The 16,509-nt window shown below is 33.9% G+C and overlaps 1 protein-coding gene across 1 annotated transcript in view; it reads right to left on the minus strand.

Moving 5' to 3' along the window:
- Positions 1 to 3,116: 3,116 nt before the first annotated feature.
- The window catches only part of CarT (Carcinine transporter), a 1,715,434-nt gene continuing 1,702,041 nt past the window's right edge, over positions 3,117 to 16,509 (minus strand). Inside the window, exon 11 of the mRNA XM_089592391.1 lies at positions 3,117 to 3,322. Within this exon, the coding sequence (XP_089448517.1) occupies positions 3,130 to 3,322 (193 nt within the window). The 3' untranslated portion in view covers positions 3,117 to 3,129. The remainder of the gene's footprint in view (positions 3,323 to 16,509) is intronic.

Genomic DNA, 16,509 nt, shown 5'->3' on the forward strand with positions numbered 1-16,509 from the left:
TGGTCTAAGGTTCTTAGAAAGGCAGGACAACTTAAAAAAGCCTTTTCGGATGCCAGTTTTGGTAACTGCAAGGGCTCTTTGACTACGAGTGGGTTTGTCATTAAACTCTTCGGAGACTCTGTAGCCTGAATAACTCACAAGCAGACCTACGTAGCATTGTCAACATGTCAGACCGAATACGTGGCACTAAGTGAAGCATGTAGAGAATTGATGGCAGTAGAAAACTGTCTCAAAATCATCATTAACAAAACCTTTTGTTCAGCTGACCTATGATGTGATAATAAGGCAGCGGAATTCAATTCAAAAATAAGTGGAAGCGCGAACTTGAGGTATATAACAGAAATTCACAAACATTATGTCAAAGAATGTGTAACTTACGGTAGAGTTAATGTAAGTTAATGTAAGGTGGTTGAGTACCTAACAACAGAGGGCAGATATTTTTACGAAACCCTTGCCTATCAAGCTCCATGAAAAATTCAGAAATCATATCTTTAATAAATTCTGTAATTAAAATAAATAATTAATATGATACATTCTGTTTCAGACAAGGAGTAAGATGCTCATCGGACGACCATGATCCCTGGCCTCTTCGACCCTTGTTACCAGCACCATGAAAATCGATAATAAAACAATAATACTGTGGGGCTTAAAATTATATCTATTTTTGTATTTTTATGACTCTTTAGGTATCTCAAGTCAGGAGGGAGTGTTGAAGTGCACGACTATATTGATAGGCTATGGGCATGCGCATCTGCACGAGCGTATGTGTGTTTGTGTTACAGAAGGGGCATGAACAGCGCCAGTCAAGTGTGAGGCAGTTCTGATTTGACCGTAGTCAAGTGCACACGTTTAACATTTAGCTCCCCTTCGTATTTTATAAGTCTGTGCATATAGAAAGTCAGTTTTAGTCAGTCATCAGTTAGTTTTTGTCAAGTCAGTTAAATAAATAATTTCCTAAAATAAATAAATAAAGTCGTCTCCTCATTTTCCTTACCCAAAACCCTTCAGTCATTTTGATTATTGTTTTTTATAAGTAATTGTGTTTTCTGTAAAGGCTATTAAATAATTTGTACAGTCATTGTTCACCCCTACTAATGAATTTGTTAAAGAAAAAGAGTAAGGTAATTAAACTTGCAATCAAATATCAAATTATACCTTCATAAGTTAAAATAATTTGAGTATAATGTAAGATATTATAAAGCAAAATTTAATTGATAACAAAGAGTGACAACGTGATGACAGTAAGTTTCAAATATGTATGAGCATGCGTATGTGTACGGTGCTACAGTTTATAGAAGCTTAGTTACTACTGGTGACTTACTAGTCACATATATACACCACAAATCGCCGTCCACGTGTGAAACTACGCAGTTGAAGTTTAACTGTTAATTTTGCATGGGTAATCGGTATTGGTACTATTAGATATACACTAATACACTATACACTTATACAATAATACTGTAACATCCACTGTTTAGTGTATGCAATTTATAGTATACACATTGACACATTGCAAAAAGCTATACACCAATATACTCGTAGTACGTCTAAATTTACAATAATAAGATATAGTTACATACTATACGTACACCATTAATACACATACATGCAGTTGAATTTAAAATTTAAGTGCGCACTCTGTGCACTGCGCAGTGGCTGACGTTAAAAAAGAAGAGAGTACTCAGCTTTTGTTGGCATGGCCATATTCCGCTACACTCCACCACGCCAGCAAGCTACTTTTTTCTTCTCTACTGCTGGCCAATACAGAGTGGGCTCCCCTTCTCCTCCCGCCCCATTTGCCAACACTCCATTCTCTCACGTTCACATACGACTCTCATCAGGGATCGCCTTGCTGTTAAATGACAGCAATCTGACGTAAAACCAATAATTTTTCTCTATAGAAAGTCGTCCAACGTGCCTAAAGAAATTTTCACTTTAAAAATCAAGCACACTTCACAACATATTATCTTTACAACACTTAAGTATAAGCCAAGTATAGTAACATTTACTAAAATTTAAGACAAAAAGCTGAATCAGTTAATTTCTTTACAAATGATTAGCATTTTTCTCACTCCTTCCAAAAATTTAAGTAATCTTAAAAGAATTCAAGCACACTTAACAAAGTATTTTTTATAACAGATAGAAAAATAAGCAATAAGTGCTAACATTTACCAAAGATAAATACGAAAAGCTGAATCCACTTGTCTATTTATAAATTCTTGTGCATATACTTCACAATTTAAATTATATTACAACTGTATACAGTAACATTCATAGCTTTAAAAAAAAAAATAGCTTAGTAACTATTTGTTTTTTACTTTATTAGGTCATCAAATTATTATCTTCAGGATATCAGGATAATTAGAATTGGTCTACTATATTAAAAGGATTAAGAGCCTATTAATTTTTAACTGCTTACGAAAATTTTCAACATTATGTATTCAAGTTGTCAGGTAACACTCTATTGGCTAGTAAGGCTTATTACTTGGTAATTAGAGTTATTAAGGAATACAATATTTAAATTTGTTGCCAGGTAAGTACCCATTTCGGTTGAGCCTGCAGCTGTTGTCAATGCAAATGCTTTCTTGCTCCCTTCTTTTCTCGATCACTTACCACGTGCACTTACGTGCGTTCGTTGCTTCGATAGTCCCCCCCCCCCCTCAGATAAACTGGCATACTCATTCTGTGCCTGGAGTAAAATTGCTTTGATATCAAATAATCAAATGGTCAACGACTGTGGCAATATATTCCCACACATTAGTTGTTGGTTAGTCAACGGTCATAGTGGCTAGGTAATGAGGTTGTCGTAGTAAGAGCTTTAACAAAAAAAATTTGCTTGAGTAAGCATAATTTATCAACATTTTAACACAATGACGCTTACATATAACGATTAGAAACAGATAACAAAAAAACTAAAATACAAGACTAATAAAACGACTGTAAGTAAATACATTAATCATTTAATATAATTTTTAGAAAACTTTATTTATTGTCAATCATAAGGTCTTTTTTTTGGTGTTCTTTGTGTGAGCCCTACAAATGTAAATGAGTATGTCTATTTATTACAATAAACATTATTACTTTTACTATTAGGTTTTTTTTAATGCCAAGTGAATAGAACTTATAGTTTTAAAACCAATAGGCCATCTTCATAGATCCATCACAATCTCTTTGTGTTTCCATAATGCTTGTTTGACGAGCAAGGTGGTTAATGTTGTTTTTTTTCTTGAGATTTCTAGTAACAGTAACATTGGTCAAATCTCTAATCTCTATACTTTCTGTTCTGCGTGAATGTTGTGATGATATTGTCTGACCATTTGTTCTAAAAAAAATGTTTTTAGTTATGTACAAGAATTTTAATTATTTATATAATTATTGCTTTAATTTTTACTATTTTAATAATAGACACTGTTTTTTCATTTGTATGATTGGTATTTACGTCACAATTAAGTTATGATTTTTAAAATTTTCGTAGGTCGTAATGGGTATTATTCATTCAAAAAGTCATATTTTCTTTAAAAAAGATCTGAAAAATCTATTCCATTAATAAAGCTGACCTAGAAAATTGTAACAATGTCCGCTTAAGTAATATATTAAAATTAGTGAAATATTTGAAGAAAGCCCGTAACAAAATTTAGCATGATATCGTTTAAGATATTTAACAAGATATCGTACAAGAAGTTTTATCAGATTTTGTGAACAATTTTTTGCACGATTTTCTGTATGATATCCTACACGATTTTAAACTAGATTTTTAACCACTAAAAAATGAATGTGTGTAACTTTTAATCCTTTTAATTTTAATATTTCTTCTTTATAATAGGTATTTCGTACAAAAAATAAAATAAATGATCCCTTATCTCCAGTGAGGGGATTGAAACCTTGTGTAGGTGTTAGGTGACGACTTGCGTAAATTAATAAATTTTTATCTTTATTCTATTTTATCCTGTTATATTTCATTCCCAATGATAAAATTTTAAGACTCTTTACAGAGTCATACTCAACGAGAGTCGTCGCCTAACAAAGCTGACTGTGAACTTCGTGGCTCTTGGAAGTGTCAAGTGACAACCGAAGCGAGCCATGAAGCCTAAACACATGAAGTCAGCAAGTACCGGCCCCATAGCAAGTAAGACAAAGAAGTTTAACTAAAACTTCGTGCAAGGTGCATTTCTTTGCGCGGCGTTTTAGTCAGTAGCCCGCTGCCGCTCATCAAGTGCAGACGTAATAATTAATTTTATAAGATTAACCAGACGTTCCGTCTATTTTTTCCTTTTCTGTTTTATTTTATATGTATACTAGTAATATCAAATAAAGTGATATAAAACTAATTGGAAAAGGAATTTAAATTATTATAAAATCATAAATAACAAATAAATAAATATAAAAATAAATAATCATAAATCGACGGAAAGAGAAAGTGCAGGTCGTCAGAACTGATAATTAGCGGATAGAAAGGTAAGTTAATCTGGATATTATATTCAACACTCTACTTCTTCCTTCCTTTTAATCTTTTCTTAAACAAACAAATAGTTGGACTATCTGCTGTCCCGCAGCCTGTGAAGGAGCGTGAGACTGTAGTCCACAGTTTTTAGTTTTTGATTTGAAGCTGAAAACAAACTTAAATGACATTAAACGTTATTTAACAAAATTGGTAGCAGAGCGTGGTTTATGGTCTCTAATTATTTGTTTGTTTATTATATATTCTCTTATTACTATTTTTTCTTAAGAAACACCAAACACCATTCAATGAAGCATGTTAATGAATGACGCGTAACACCCCATATAGTACACTGTGCGCGGACGCGTACATGCTGTGCTTTTGCGGATAGCATGGTATATGCGATATTTCGTTATAACTAAAAAAAAAAAAAATAAATAAATAAATAAAATAAATAAATAAATAAAGTAAAAAAAAAAAAAATAAAATAAAATAAAATAATAAATGTAATACTACATTAATAAATAAACGGAAAAATAAATAAGAGTTAACTGTCGTTAAAATAACAAAAAAATAAATAAGTAATAGTATAATAATGTGTTTTGAATGATAATAGAAAAATAAGAAAATAGTGACCTCTTATACTACACGCTTACAAGACAGAACAAATACACTGTTCCTACCCTGAATCTGCTAACCAGAGCGGTTCATCCCTCTTGTCCTGCTGAAATAGCGGACATTCTATACCCAAGATCTGCTAACCAGAGCGGTCTTTCTCTTCCTACCCTGAATCTGCTAACCAGAGCGGTTCATCCCCATTAGTCCTGCTGAAATAGCGGACACTCTTTACCCTAGATCTGCTACTTAAAGCGGTCTATCAAAATAACAAATACATACACACAGACATATTTGCACGTAATAGTGTTAGTAGAAGAATAATTTTTAAAAAACGGAGTAAAGATTTAATATAATTAATGATTTCACTTATATACCCACGATTGTTTATAAAATAATATTTCATGAAACCGCCAACGAATAATTTTGCGAGTAATAAAAAAGGTAAGAGAAGTGGTAGAAAATTGTTTATGCAGGAGCTTGTAAGAGAAAAAAACGTTCTAGAAAAAAAATTAGATTTCATTAATAATCAGTTACAAAATTACTATAACTGTGATACATTAAACAGTAATTTATCAAAAAACAAAAAAATCGAAAAACAAGTAGTAAGTACGTTTCAGAAAAATAATTTTTATAATTCAGAAATTAATGTTCAGCGGAAATGCGATAATTTTAAAATTCGATTAAATACACAATTTGATGAATTAATTGCTTTCGCAAAAAAAGAGTTTCTTAAAGGCACTCAAGAACATATAAACGCATAGGCAGGAGATTACTCATATACATACGAATATATAAAAAAAAAATTATTAATACGGTATTTAAACCGTGACCGTCGAGCCCATTCTTGCTTAAAGAGGAAAAAGTGTTAAGTTAAGTCAGATACTCTCATACAGAAAGAGCCCTTCAATATTACACCGCGCACTAGCTGATGCTCGCGTAGCAATTTGTATGTATAGCTACACATGCCACATTAGAAATCCCTGCGCCGTATACTCCCTGGCTTAAAGCAGATGATATCATATAAGCGTGCTTGATTACACTCTCTCACTTTAGTTTTTGGGCATACACATAGTACACTTATCGTATACCTATAAAAATTAAAGCAAACTTATTGCACTTGCATGCGTTAAGCAAACGCTCACATTAAACACATACACATCCACACACGAATAAATACACAGATATATATATATAAACAATTCTTTCTTTATTTCTTATGTTTTCTGCGATAAATGTCAAGGATTTGATAGAATATTTTTCCAAAACAAAGAAACAAAACAAAATAGTAGTATAATTTTTTTTTTTTTTTTTGTTAGTATTACACACATAAAGAATAAAAAAAAAAATTTAAAATAAAAAAGGTTCAAACAATAAAAAAAAAAAAAGAGAAGAAAAAAACCGCTTGTAAGGTATTATACAACTAAAAAAATGGTCAATGGAAACGATGATGCCGATATCACAGTAGCCGAAGCGCTGATGGAGTCTCTCAATGCCAACTTCTCATTTCAGCATGCGATTAAATCCATCCCTATATTCGATGGGAAAAATATTCCACTGAAGGATTATATACAAGATGTTAGAAATGGAGAAAGCTGGGTCAGAGATGATCAAAAAGATTTATATAAAAGAGCAGTATTGCAAAATCTACGAGGTGCCGCACGCATAAGCGTAAGTGGCCAAGATTTCGAAAATCTTGAAGCATTTATAACCCATTTAAAAAAAAGATATGCAACAGGAAAAACCGTTGCTTACTATCAAACTCAGCTACAGAAAGGGCGCCAACGACAAGGCCAATCGGTTGGTGAATATTATGATTATGTAAACCTACTGCTAAGCGGTGCTGAAAAAGCCTTGATGGAAGATAAAGGCAATACATACAACGCACATATGATGACCCCTATAAAAGACATGGCGTTAGACATGTTCATAAAAGGACTAGCACCTATGATAAGCCAGCAGGTAGATGCGAAAGAACCTGCTTCTCTAGCCGACGCCTTCGATTACGCGTTGAGATTAGAGAGCCGAATGAGAGCGGGTATAATTCCGGATACGCGATATCAAGGACTACCTCGTAGTGACTTTAGAAATAATTTAACCAACTCATATCAACAGCAGAATAGGTATCCCGATCAGCCATTCTCATCACATCAAGTGGCACAAGTTAATAAACAACAAATCGACAATGAGAATAATCACGCTGATAGGCAGTATAATAATTATCAAAATTATAATAGACAATATCAACAACAAAATAATGGACAGAATTACTGTAAAAATTATCAGAATCAGGGAAGAAATTGGAATTTTCAAAATCAATCGAGAAATTCTAATTATTATCAGAATAATTTCGGACGATATAATAACGAAAATCCTAATAATCATTACACTCAAAGGAATGCTAATTTTAATCCTGGTAATAATCAAGGATACCGAGGCAGAGGTCAGAATTACAATAGGTATTCCCGAAATAATAATTATAATAGTTATAATCAACAAAGTTTTAATCCTAACTATCAGAATCAGAACTTTCAAAATCAATACCAACCAGGAGGCGATCGTTTGCCGCATCATTTAAACTCTCAGGCGGCTCACCCCAATCGTCGTTCGGAGGTGAGCCCCCAAAGACAGAATTCAACCCCTACACCGAATGTTTCAGCGCAGGTAATGAAAATAGCAACAGAATTAAAACCGTCCACATTGGTACCTGCCAGGGACTTGGCGTAGACGACGAGCCTACAAGTATAAGGTTATCAATCCCAGAAGGGAAAAATCACTTTATAACACTCATGCTCGATAATGGCGCTGCCACAAATCTGATTAAATTAGATCAGTTACACCCATATTTACGAGTAGAGACTAGTGAAATTATTAACCTTACTGGAATCACACCTCACCCAGTTTTAACTAAAGGAACAACGTATATGACCATACAAGGAAAACCTACAATTTTTCATGTGATCCCTAACGATTTTCCGATCAAAGATGGCGGTTTATTGGGTCGAAACTTTTGTAAGGAACGACGAGCCACATTATCATATTATCATGATGCTATAGTACTAGATGATGACGTAATGAACCCCATCCCTTTTTTAAAAACTCTTGAGGAAATAGAGCAATTGGAAAGAGATGAAAAAGAACAAAAAACCATAAAACTCAAAAAACAAGCACAGGAAAATCAAATTTTAGCTACAACCCTTGATACTAACAAAGAGACGGAATGCCTTAAGGATAAAATTAACCAACAGAAATTTTATGACGAATACATTGTAGGCCCACCCGAAAGGTCAAATATACCTAAGTACGAAAAATTTGGAGACATAAAAGCTGATTTTCATTTTCGAGATGAGTTTGATAAACTGATCTTATCAGAAAGAGGTGAAAATCTTATGAAGGCCACTGATAATAAAACTGATAAAAGTGGGATATACAGTGAAAATAATGAATTAGTCGACCAACCCCATGCCATTGATCAGAATAAAAATACTCTTAGTGAAGAACATTGCCCTAATGAGGAACAAAAAAATACCAGTAAAGCAACTTAATATACGATTAAGGCTCGAACACGTCAAATAGTAAGAATTAATTTAATTAATACTAATTTAACTGAAGGATACTTACCGCGAATAGATGTAGGGTGTGATAACATATATTTAGGAGAAGGAATAGTAAAAAATGAGAACGGTCAATGTAATATTATGGCAATAAATACTAATAAGGATGATATTACGATTGAAATAGACCCAAGAGAAATCCTACCTTTCGAATACATTGCACCTGAATTTGATCCCGATACTAGCAGCGAACATGAAAGACCAATTGTTAAAAAATAAACGAGATAGAATAAACGACCTAAAAGGACTCGTGCGCACCGGTCATTTAAACTTGGAAGAACGAGACCAAATATATCAATTGATTTCTGAATTCTCAGAAATCTTCTTGTTACCAAGAGACATTTTACCGTGTACTAACCTCGTCGCACACGAAATCCCGACGGAAAATAACATCCCTATCAACACTAAACAATATCGTCACCCACCAGTACATAGAAAAGTTTTAGAGGAACACGTAGCAAAGAAACTTAACGATGGAATAATTGAACGTTCGTCATCACCGTATAATTCACCTCTTTGGATTGTCCCTAAAAAACCTGATAGCCAGGGAAACCCAAGATGGAGGGTAGTAATTGATTTCCGAGAACTTAATAAAAAGACCATTGGTGATGCATATCCATTGCCTAATATCGCAGATATTATGGACCAGTTGGGAGGAGCCGTATATTTTTCAGTTTTCGATTTGGCAAGTGGATTCCAACAAATCCCCATGGATGAACATGATAAGTATAAAACAGCATTTACGACACCCCATGGACATTACCAATATAGACGAATGCCCGAAGGCCTGAAAAACGCACCTGCCACGTTCCAACGACTAATGGATCTCATATTGAGAGGCTTATTGAATGTTGAAATGCTAGTGTATTTAGATGATATTATTATTTACGCAAAAGATCTAGTAGATCACGAGCGTAAAGTTAGGTTACTTTTCGATCGGTTAAGATCAGCGAACATGGTACTCCAACCAGATAAAGTTGAATTTTTGCGAAAAGAAGTAATATTTCTTGGGCATATAGTGAGTCAACGAGGGATTGAACCAGACCCTAAAAAGATACAAGCCGTTAGAGAATTTCCTCAACCAAAAACTATGAAAAATATTAGACAATTTTTAGGACTAGCAGGATACTATAGACGCTTTATTAAAGATTTTTCAAAAATAGCTAAACCATTATCAGATTTATTAAAAAAGGGAGAAAAATTTGAATGGACTGAAGTGCAGGAAAAGAGTTTTCAAATACTAAAGGATCACCTATGCCAAAAGCCTATTTTACAATTCCCCGACTTTAGTAAATCATTCAAGTTAACAACAGATGCATCTGACTATGCAATTGGAGCGGTATTGAGTCAGGAAAAAGATGGGTTTGACCATCCTGTCGCTTACCTTTCAAGAACTTTAAATAAAGCCGAAATAAATTATTCCACGACTGAAAAGGAATGTCTAGCCGCACTATATGCAATGCATCACTTTCGTTCGTATTTATTAGGTAATAAATTCGTTCTCGTAGCCGATCATGAGCCATTGAATTGGATGCATACAAGAAAAGACCCAGGTCAGCGTTTGATGCGCTGGATGTTTAAATTCACCGACTATGAATACACTTTTAAATACAAACCAGGAAGACTCAATACCAACGCTGATGCATTATCTAGAAACCCAGTAGGACCATTTCTTTATGCAGAAAATAATATAAACAATGGATTACCATTACTAAGAGTTATGATGATGGGTCGAAAGAAAATAGAGGAAAAGAAGAAAACAGAATTACAAAGTCAGAAGAAAGGAACAGTAAGAGCACCCAAATTAACGACGATCAAACCTAAAGCATTGCCAACAACCTCGAAGGAAATAATAGGAGTAACAAAACCAAGAAGCATGACCAAATCAGAACCAGATGAACCTAAGTTGATCAAGGGTCCTGGACGACCCCTTGGTTCAAAAACAAACAAAGAACGGCCGAAATTAGATCATAGTGTGATTGCTTAAAGAACCCGAACAAAAACATTTCCACAGCCACAGAAATCATCTACATCTCAACCGAATATATTAAGAAATGTCACTAAAAATACATCAAAAGACTCTAGCTCATTAAAAGTGAATTTTTCAGAATCAGTAGCCTCAACATCACACGCTAGCGATACGAATTTAGAAACTACAGAAATAAAACATAATAGTTCCAAAAATGAGGAAATGACACAATTACCAGTTAGAGATATAATTGACCTTGGTGCATCGTCAAGAACAAGTATGTTCTCCGAAAATGACCCAAGCGATACTGAAGAATCGTCAAGAGAAGATACTCAAATACCAGTATATGACCCTAGACGAAGTGGATTACGGCAAGAACTGACTGAAACAGAAATAGACTCAAATACGGATACTGATTCAGACTCAGTTATGACAAATACTGAAATTTCCGTTACACCAATTTCACTTAGCGAAAGTTCAAATGATGACGTTTTTGAAGACCAACCTAAAACTATGACAAATAATACTGATGAAGTTACTTATAAAGAAATAGAAGAGTTAACAAAGAGATTTAACCAAAGCCTTCAAGAATATTTGGACAAGTCTAACAACGATGATGAGCCCGAACAGGCCGATTTTTCATCAGTAACTAGATTTTCTGATGGAGATAAACCAGACCCCGAAATTCAAGACATATTAACCGAAATGGACACCTACGATCCTGATAATTTTGATGATTCTGTATTAGATGAAAGAATTGCGGATATATCAAGACGTACAACAGGTCTTGAACCCCTATTCGATGAAGAAGAAATTTTAAGAAAATATAGGACAAGTGGAAAATTATCAATTACCCCACGTATTCAGGAAAATACACCCTTAAGTTCTAGCACACCGACGCAAACGAGTACTTTTGCTACTACAAAAAACAGACGATCTAAAGCGCCGGACTTGCAACAAATAACAGAAGAAACCCCGGATAACTTAAATGAAAACAACAAACAAATAAACTGCAATGAAAATAAATCAATGAATCGAACTATTGCACCTGATTTCATGTTACTATCGGACTTATACTCTTTTCAACCCATCAATCGATACAAACAACAGCACGGAAAAGTGTATGTAAGTCTTAGTGATAGTAGCAGTAGTACTGATAATTATAAGAATGAAAATGGAGCTAAGCTAGTAAACAATATCATTACCACCAGATATTGCCTTACATACAAAAGAGACAATATAGTTCATTTTATTAGCAAGGATTGTCAACCAGTCACATCTGTCTCAAGGCTGTTGAGATCGATAGGTGCACTGGACTTTAGCTATTTGAAATCGAAGAAACCAAGAGTTGGCCAAATTTTAATAACACCTTATGGAAGACATAATATACTATCAATCGTTATTAATGAAACGTCGACTGATTTAGTATCTTCAGAAAGTCTTACAAAAGCTTTTAAATGGCTCAAAAAAATATTATTGAGACGAAATCTTAAAACCTTCCGAATTTCAAGAAGGGGAGATCTTACGGACAAATTAGAACCTGGATTGATAACAGAAACGTTATTAACAATTTTTGATAAAACACCCATACAAATTACTGTCTGTTACGGTAAGGTTGATTTTCTGAAAATCCAAGAACGTAATGAAATAATACAAACATTACATGACAGCCCTGTTGGAGGACATAAGGGAATAAACCAAACTTACCGGAAAATAAGAGAACGGTTTTATTGGCCCGGAATGAGAAATGATATTCTCAATTATGTACGTAAATGCAGCAAGTGTCAAGAGAAAAAAATTGAACGACTAAAAACTAGAGAGCCCTTGGTACTTACAGATACACCTATTGAAGCTTTCGATAAGGTTTCCATCGATACCGTTGGTAAATTAAGAATAACACCCAATGGTAATTGCCATTTGCTGACCATACAGTGTAATATGACTAAATATATCATATTAGTCCCTGTACCAGACCTAAGATCAAGCACTCTTGCCGATGCACTCGTACAAAATCTAATATTAGTTTATGGTGCGCCTAGAGCAATTCTATCAGATAGACATGCTACATTTATGTCTAATTTATTGGAACAACTCATGAGAACCATCAAAACCAATCATCTAACTACATCAGCATACCACCCTCAAACAAACGGATCACTAGAGCGAAGTCATGCTGCCCTAGCTGACTTTATACGAACTTACTCTGAAACATATGATGACTGGGACAACTTAGCAAAATTTGCAGCTTTCACGTATAACACGAGTGTACAAGCAGCTACAAATTTTACGCCTTATGAACTAGTATTCGGGAGAGTAGCGAGGTTGCCCTTGAAGATACCTAAAGATGAAAGATTACGAACATACCCACTATATTTACAAGATCTTATAAGGCGACTTCAAGAAATGCAAATTGTGGCAGGAAATCAACAAATAAAGATGAAAGTACAAGCAAAAACAAGATATGATAAAAAATTTAAGCCTCTAAATGTTAAACCAGAAGATTACGTTTGGGTAAAGAAAGAAGTGCGTTCCCATAAATTTGATCGCTTTTATAATGAACCCCTAAAGGTTAGAACAGTTTTAGAGGGAAATAATGTGTTACTTGAAAAAACCAATGGTGAAACCATACGCAAACATACAGATAAATTAAAGCTAGTTTCCCGATAATAATATCTTGTAAGAAACATATTCTACATGTCTTCCAGAGAAAAAAACACAACGATGCAGATTATATTGGCGATCTTAATGACAATAGCGTTCGAAGGCCGCGCAGATTTAAACTATGCTAATCATGGCAACTATAGCATAGAACCACTTGAAACAAACCCTGGAATATACTACGAACGAATCGGTATAACAAAAATTAAGAGAGCCGATTGGAAGATTGTGATATGGCTGGATGTTAATAAATTCATATTGGAACAAACACCTACTCAAGGATTAAACGAAACTTTTCGATATTGTATTGTACAGTTTGGTTATTCTATTTGCACTCGGTATATGGAAATGGACCTCTTGAATTTAAAAATAAAGCGATTGACAAACCTCAAAGCAACACTATTGAACATAATAAATACTGTGGGAATCCATGCAGGAGATAACATTATTCCACCCCCCAGCATACGAGCAAAAAGACTGATACCTTTTGGAATTATTGGGAGTATTGCTAAAGGACTTTACGGCTTAGTCACAGAAGATGATATTAACGTTATAAACACTAACATCAACAATTTAGATACCAATCAAAAAGAATATATTAAATTGTATGAACAAAATAGCCATATTTTTGCAGCCGCATTCAAAGAACTATACAATACCACGAAACGCCATGAGCATATTTTAAAACAAGTTGCTGATATATTGACTTCAGGACAGGATTTTACTCTTGACAGATATCTGATTCATTTGTCAGCATACCTTAGAAGAACTGAGGCTACCCTAGATCACATTATTCGTTCCCATAAAGATCTGATTGACATCTTGCATGATTTACAAAGAGGTCAAGCACATCCAAAGCTATTTTCTCCAGATATATTTAGAACAGTAGCCCGGGATGTAAAGAACCTTGCGGGAAATCTAGAATTTGTAGCACCAATAGAAAACCTTTATGCTGGTGAAATAAGTACCCTAAGCAAATTAGATGTTGTACATCAAGAAAATAGAACCATGGTAATATTACATTTGCCACTCGTAGATCAAACCCCTTACAATCTTTATAGACTACATCCAGTCATGATACCCCAATCTGGACAAAATGGATCTGCCTACATAAAACCGTCGTACCCTTACCTAGCAGTAGCAGCAGACCATAATTCGTATTTACGACTAAACGAAGTTACATTTAACCAATGCGATAAGACGGTATATGGTTATATATGCTCGGCTATGGAACCGCTGAAGGAACCTTATTCTATGAACGAATGTGAAATTCTTATGTTATTACGACCTGGACCAGAAGTATTTAAATACTGTGAAATTATGTTTACGCCGAAAACCGAAAGCCAATGGATTTATTTACCAGCTGATAGTTCATGGTTATTCTCAACACCCAATGAAGAACAATTGAACATTATCTGTCCTAATAAAATGGATCAACAAGAAAGAGTAAAAGGTATAGGTCTTCTACGAATGAATGATGGATGTACGGGAAAAACTCACAGATTAACCTTAACCAGTGAACATAAGATTATCACTCAAATACAATATATCTATCAGGTAGAAGTGAACTTAAACTTAACAGTACTGCATAAACCCTTAAAAGACACTGATGACTTCCATGACGCTATAAAATCGATTCGAGAATTAAACTTTAATGAACAAGCATGGACAGATGAAGAATTAAATGTACAAAATATAATAAATCAAATGGAGAAAATACGGACCCGAAAGTTGGAGGAAAAACAAACTTCTCTTTTTTCTTTAATACGAAATGTCTTTAAAGCTATTATTATTATGATTATAATAGCAATACTCATCAGCAAAGCAAGAAGCTGTTTCAAGAAGATTATGAAACGTAGTGTCTCGAAAAAATTTATAAAACGTACCATCAACCCCCTGAACGCAGAACCCCGAGTAACCATAAAACAAGAACCAAATGAACACGAAGCAACTGAACTGTATGTTGAAATAGAAGAAAAACAAAAAAAACCTAAATCATCTAAAGCTAGACCTATAATGAAGACACGGAATTTGATACTCCCACGCCATACACCCCAAAAACTGGAAATGGACTCATAAATCAATAGTAATTTGATACTATTTTCCTTCCAGGTAGAACAATGAACCCCGAATATGAAATAACAATAAAGACTAGAGTCAACATAAACCAACCTTTACATGAAGTTATCGAACAATTAGAAAATAAAGGAAATATTAAGGAAATGCACATACTTACGGATTTACATAGTTATGAACATCGAACTATAACCGCCAAATACAATAGTGATTCATTTACTAAAGTAACTGATGAAACACTAAATACAGGAGAAGAAGTTCAAACACTTTCTCCTTTTAAGATGAAATCCACTATTTGTCAAGCAGAAAAGATCTCTTCACCAACACCATCAAGAAACGACAATGATACACCAAACATTGATCCAAAAAGACTTATGTGTCTTCTGCCATGGGATATAGAAGAAAAGAAAAGAGAAAGAGATTTCTTTAATCATTTCTCTCAATTTGGCACCCTAGAATATTGTTATGCCGTTAGAGATCGGCGGGGAAGATTATCCCAAGGATATGTAAAATACATGGATCCTAAAAGCGCTATTTTAGCATTGCAGAACGATGAACCCGAATATCGCACAAAGTACGCTGAACCAATTAAAAGGAGTACAAAATACAAAATGAGCCGAAAATTGACTCACCAATTATGTCAACAACAAGTTGAGTTAATGACCTACCACAGACATGTGATTACATGCAGAAGACAACGCTGTACACAAACTACAGAAACGAAGTCAATCCTTACCAAAACCGTTGATCTACGAGAGAAGATCAAAAGTAGCAGAAAATGAACCCAATAATTGAACCCTACCATTCAACTAGCCACCTTCTACGTCGAATACACATCACTTAGTTCTAAGATTTTAACTTTAAGCTTTGTAAAATCAATTTTTTTCTTTCACGTATTCCTTCTTCTTAACTTCACTTTATTTTTTAATTTTATCTTTAGGATTTATATGAAGTACGTTTATTATTAGTTATAAAAAAAAAAAAATAAAAAAATAAAAAAATAAAAAAAATAAAAAAAATATATATATATAAATATAAATATAAATAAATAAATATAATAATTATGAAAATAATAATAATTAAGCTTTAAATTTAAAAGCGCATGTTGTATTCTATTTTAGCTGTATGTTACTCTATTG

The sequence above is a fragment of the Copidosoma floridanum genome, unplaced genomic scaffold, assembly GCF_036245765.1.
Source record: "Copidosoma floridanum isolate Cflo_tuat_1 unplaced genomic scaffold, Cflo_Japanese_pri ptg000016l, whole genome shotgun sequence".
Classification (NCBI taxonomy): domain Eukaryota; kingdom Metazoa; phylum Arthropoda; class Insecta; order Hymenoptera; family Encyrtidae; genus Copidosoma; species Copidosoma floridanum.